This window comes from Mesitornis unicolor, unplaced genomic scaffold (assembly GCF_000695765.1).
Source record: "Mesitornis unicolor isolate BGI_N332 unplaced genomic scaffold, ASM69576v1 scaffold20512, whole genome shotgun sequence".
Lineage (NCBI taxonomy): Eukaryota > Metazoa > Chordata > Aves > Mesitornithiformes > Mesitornithidae > Mesitornis > Mesitornis unicolor.
The window spans coordinates 5,649-10,475 of NW_010169037.1; the positions used below are offsets into that span (position 1 = coordinate 5,649).

General features: G+C 49.3%; 1 protein-coding gene across 1 annotated transcript; it reads right to left on the reverse strand.

Annotated features, from left to right (window-relative positions):
- Positions 1–1,309: 1,309 nt before the first annotated feature.
- LOC104536583 (glucosamine-6-phosphate isomerase 1) lies at positions 1,310–4,821 on the reverse strand. Its single transcript, XM_010179238.1, has 6 exons — positions 4,712–4,821; positions 4,540–4,641; positions 3,369–3,551; positions 2,543–2,727; positions 1,793–1,967; positions 1,310–1,511 (listed from the first exon to the last, which is right to left on the reverse strand). The coding sequence occupies exons 2-6, from the start codon at positions 4,553–4,555 to the stop codon at positions 1,414–1,416; spliced, it is 657 nt and encodes a 218-aa protein (XP_010177540.1). The 5' UTR covers positions 4,556–4,641; positions 4,712–4,821; the 3' UTR covers positions 1,310–1,413.
- Positions 4,822–4,827: the final 6 nt, after the last annotated feature.

The following is a 4,827-nucleotide window of genomic DNA, read 5'->3' on the forward strand; positions in this document are numbered from 1 at the left end:
TAGGGAAAGTTTACATTGTGTATGGTTTAAGTTGTATTTCCTGTACCTTTCACATGCACTAAATTCACTTTAAGACAGTAAAAGGAGTTGTCTCCCTGTTTGTTGTCAGTGCGGGACAGAGCTCTGTTGTGGCTGGTGCTCGTGTCCTTGTCTGGGGGTGACAGAGACCAGACCTGGGCTGGACCTGTTCTGCTGATGGAGGTTTGGGTGTGCACCCCCTTTTAGCTGCAATCCCCACAGCAATTTCCACTCTGGCCCCAGTTTTTAACTCTGCAGCCTGAATCCAAGCTCTGTCTGCTTGCAGAGGGGGCTTTCTTCCCACTAAGCTGCCAGCACACGCTGGGCAAGGCAGGCAGCTCTTGGAACAGTCACTGCTGTTTCCTACTTTACCACTATTTTCTGCTTTCAATACAGCTCTGGTTCTAGGTGATAGAGAAGCCCTGTGCCAAATACCAGGTCTTTCTCCTGCTTCGAAGGTTGGGTGGTTCTGTTCAGAGATGGTTTTACAGGTCCTGTTCAGCCACGCAAACTGCTGGGTGTTTCACAAGCACAGCGAGACCGAGCAGCAGATACAGTGTGACCAGTTAGAAAAAATTAGGACATTTACTGTAGAAAGTTAAGTTACAGATCAACGGCTTACAAAATTTCTGCATAAAGAAATGCTCCCCAGTTTGTCTTGCCCCTCCCGTGATGGGAAACCCAGGAATCGCGTTTCAGAATTGGGGGGGTCCTGCCAGTACAGGCTGTGTCCACTTGTGTGAGGCTTCTGCAATTAAACACTGCTTGACCGTCCTCGTGGGTCAGTTTTTTCCTTATATCCACTCTGAGCATCTTTTCTCGCCTCCAGCCCTGTTGTCTCTTCTCATCTCCCCCTCCCCAGGAGAGCCTGGCTTCCTCTTCTCGCTGCCCTCGTCGCCGTGCAGGACGCTGCTGCTAAAGCTCGCTCTTCTCCAGGCTGAACAAGCTCAGTTCCCATTTGAAACGTCTATAATGCAAGAGTGGACTGTGAAGGGGGCACGACACAAAAAGGTATTTGTCCTAATCGCAAGGAACACAGCCCAAAGCCGTTACCCATTTGGTTTCTGCAACACTGTGCTTTCACTTATCTTCACATTTAAATTTTGGGGCCTTCAGTCCACGCGACTGCAGTTGCTTCATAGATTAAACAACTCGTTCTCCGTTGGCTTTACCTTGAAGCTAGCGGTGGAAGTTTGTGGCACACAGTGTGCGGGCTCCCATCCTATTTGGTTAATTAAGGCAGGTGTTTGGCATCTGTCTTTTTAATGGAGAGAAGCAAGCACGTAATCATTTTGCTAATTTAAGAGCAGACGGGAGTTTCTGCAGCAATTCCCTTTCTTCACAGCTGGTTTCCAACAGCAGAGCTGGTTCAGCACCACTCTGAACCGCAGGAGATCAATCGCTGTAGGGCTTCTTGGACTGGCTCCTTTCTGCTCCCATCTCCTTCATGCTGTACAAGGGTTCCACGAGCTTGTTGTGGACCAGCATTAAACCTGATGTGGCAAGGAAAAAGATGAGTTAAGTAGATATAATAAAGCAAAATTCTCATTAGTTCCCATTCATGGGATGCTAATGCAATTAGGCATTGCTAGAGTCCTTGTTCCTTGGCTCCCATGCCCACGCAGCTCAGTATTACCTTTACACTCTTATTACCTCAGCTATTGTATTTAAGGAATGTGCTCCTTTGGGAATAAACAGAAACATCTAATGCAAAGCATGGCTTGTGCCACTTAAAACTGAGCACAGCAGCTGCTTGGTCTGAGCAAACACTCGCCTTTGAAGTATTTCACTGTCTTGACTTTGAGCTCCAGCGTGGCATCCTCGTCGCACACAAACACGGTGTTGGGGTGCTGCTGGAAAGCAGATACTGTCCACATGTGGTTGACACCTTCCTCGATGGCTTTGTACAACGCAAAGGCTTTGTGGGCTCCTGTGATGAGAATCATCACCTGCACAGCGAGACAGGGTGGCAGTGAGGGTCTAGAAGATGTGTTCAGAGAGAGCACCCAAGGGCTGCCCTGGTCCCTAATGGGGACAGTGGCCATCACCCTCCCCACAGACATTTCACTGTACCACAATCCATTTTATTTATCAATTAAATCATAGCCTGGTGGGTCATTGTCACAATTCTGGTACCTGTGAAGCACCTATACACTGAGACTGAACAGGTATAGATCAAGGTATAGACTCAATTAAAAGCCATTCCCTATGGCTTTCATGATCTGCTGGTGTAGCATCAAGTCAGGCAGTGATTCTTGCGTTTATTTCCCAAGCTGAGCTTCTTAACCAAAGGCATCCTCCCAAACCTCACCAGCCCCCTGTGGATCACAGCCGTACTGCAGCGTTACACAAACGTGTTACGTGTTAGCAGAGCAACCATGCAGACAGAGCAAGAGCAGAGGATCAGGTATTTGGCTGCCTGCACCAGCAGGGTGCAATGCTGCTCCAAGGCTGGGTGATCTTTAGCTACTGCAGCAAGCCCTGCTCAAGAGCCACTCCATGAAATCACTGCTTTCCTCCTAACCTCTCTGGCATCCATCACGGTGCCTACTCCGACCGTCAAAGCCATCGTGGGGACTTTGGAGAGGTCGCCATCAAAGAACCTGGCGTTAGCCAAAATGGTGTCCATAGCCAAGGTCTTCACTCGTGTCCTGGAAACCAGACTGGACCCGGGCTCGTTGAAGGCAATGTGACCATCCGGGCCGATACCTGCGACACAGACAGGGTGAGAGGTTGGTCAGTGGCTGCAGTGGATATTGTGGGAAGCAGAGCCAACAGCACTGCTGTTACAGGGACATTCAATGCTTCAGGAAGAGAGACAGATCTGACAGAAACACTTGCGAGTTTTCTGCTGAAGCTCAAATTTGTTTCTGGTAGGAATGACAGCAAAAGCCCCCGCTGAAGCCAGCAGAGGCTGTTCCCCAACTGTGCTGGGACAACAAAACAACCAGGAGATGGCAGAATCTTAAGGCAAACGGATGGGAAAAGCTTGTGTTGAGCTCCTGTTGGCTCTGAGGACTCCAACTACTCCTAGCACTTTCCTGTTAGTGGTGGCAACTGTGATACATTCTTAATTCAATTCTAGCCCTGTCCATTTCTCCTAATAGTTTCCTAAACTATTCACTTACTGGACTGAAATACTTAAAACTGGGGGAGCGATGCATCGGAAGACAAGGCTGCCAGACCACCAGTGCCCAGGGCAATGGAGTATGGGGTGGCTTCTGCTGCAAATCCCCTGAACTGAACTGAAAATGAACTCTTCTGACGAGAAATTCGATAAGTGGGGGAAAGGCAGGACGAAGACAGCTTCCTGCCAGCATTTACAGACCGCTAGTCCTTCGGGTTTTCACCTCCAACAAAGAGTTCGATTCCTCCGGCTGCTTTGATTTTCTCCTCAAACGCGTCGCACTCTGCCTGTAGATCAGGGGCGTTTCCATCCAAAATGTGAACGTTTTCTGCTGAGATGTCAATGTGCTTGAAGAAGTTATTCCACATGAAGGAATGGTAACTTTCCGGGTGGTCCCTCGGGAGACCTGGCGACAGAGCACACACAGGACTAAGACCAACGGAGAGGAAATCACCCCTACCACAAACCACCCACAGGCCCTAGCAGTGGCTTTGCCAACAGAGCACTGCACCCTCCATCTGTTATTTGCGACTCCCTCAGCCTTCATGAGTTGTTTTTATTTCCCCAAATAGCAGAATTAAAATCAATCCCAATAGCTCCTATGTGCTTACATTAACACGCAATAGATGCTGCAGAAAAGCAGGCACACTCTGTGCCTCAACTTTTCAGCCTTCTCTCAGTTTGTATTAGCAAAGACAATTAAAAACCTGTGCAGAAGCCTGGGAAATAACTTCTTGCATAGATTTTTTGCCCTTGAATGCTACAAACCCACACTGCACAGCGTATTTACTAATGGATCGTTCACAGAAAACTTCTTGACCAAAGTAAAATTAGCATTAGCAAATATTTAGCCTGTATGTTTTTCACCTTTGGAGTTTTAGCCTAATCTCTCCGTACCCTTTCCTCAGAAGGGGCTGTTTCATCACAGCTCCATTAGCGAAGCAGTTCCTGCTATCTTAACAGCAGTGCATTATGGAAGGGCACTTGGATGGGAATCGCCTCAGTCCTTGTGAGAAACATGGAGCTATGCTGATGTTTATCAGCCCAGAGCAAAGGTGGTTGTTCATACTGCACATATCTCAGCTTGCAATGCTCAGCTGGACCCTTAGCTGGTCAATTCAGGTCACACACAGCAGTGTCTAGCATGTATATCAGACAACACCTGATACTCTTCAATATTTCTTATATAGCTTTTCAAATTGTCTCTATTAACTCCCTTTTCTAACGCAAATTTTATCCTTCCTACCTTAAAACCTCCTGCAGGGGAGATTTTCTACACTGACACGGTTGTCCGGCCGCAGCCCTGCCTCAGCAAGCCGACATTCACACCGCACCGGCAGACACACAGAAAATACAGCAAAACAGACAAACCCCGCTCGCCTGAGGGCACTCACCCACGTACTCGTCCATGTTGAAGGTTTTCACGTACTTGAAGGACAGGTCCCCGTTCCGGCAGTACTCCACCAGCTTCCTGTAGCAGCCCAGCGGCGTGCTGCCTGCGGAGAAGCCGCCGCCTCAGCCCCGGGGCAGGGCCCGCGGCCCCACTCCCTGCTCCCCGACACCCACCTGTGGGCAACCCCAGCGTGAAGAACCTCCCGGGGCCGGGCCCGAAGTGGACGATGCGGTTGCGGATGTATTTGGCCGCCCACTCGCTGGCCTGCGCGTAGTTCTCCAGGATGATG

Excerpts from the sequence above, each read along its gene's own strand:
- LOC104536583 (XM_010179238.1), bottom strand. Across the intron at positions 2,728-3,368 it reads AATCGAACTCTTTGTTGGAG|GTATCGGCCCGGATGGTCAC; the intron begins GTGAAAACCCGA and ends TCTGTGTCGCAG. Across the intron at positions 1,968-2,542 it reads CCGTGATGGATGCCAGAGAG|GTGATGATTCTCATCACAGG; the intron begins GTTAGGAGGAAA and ends CTCGCTGTGCAG.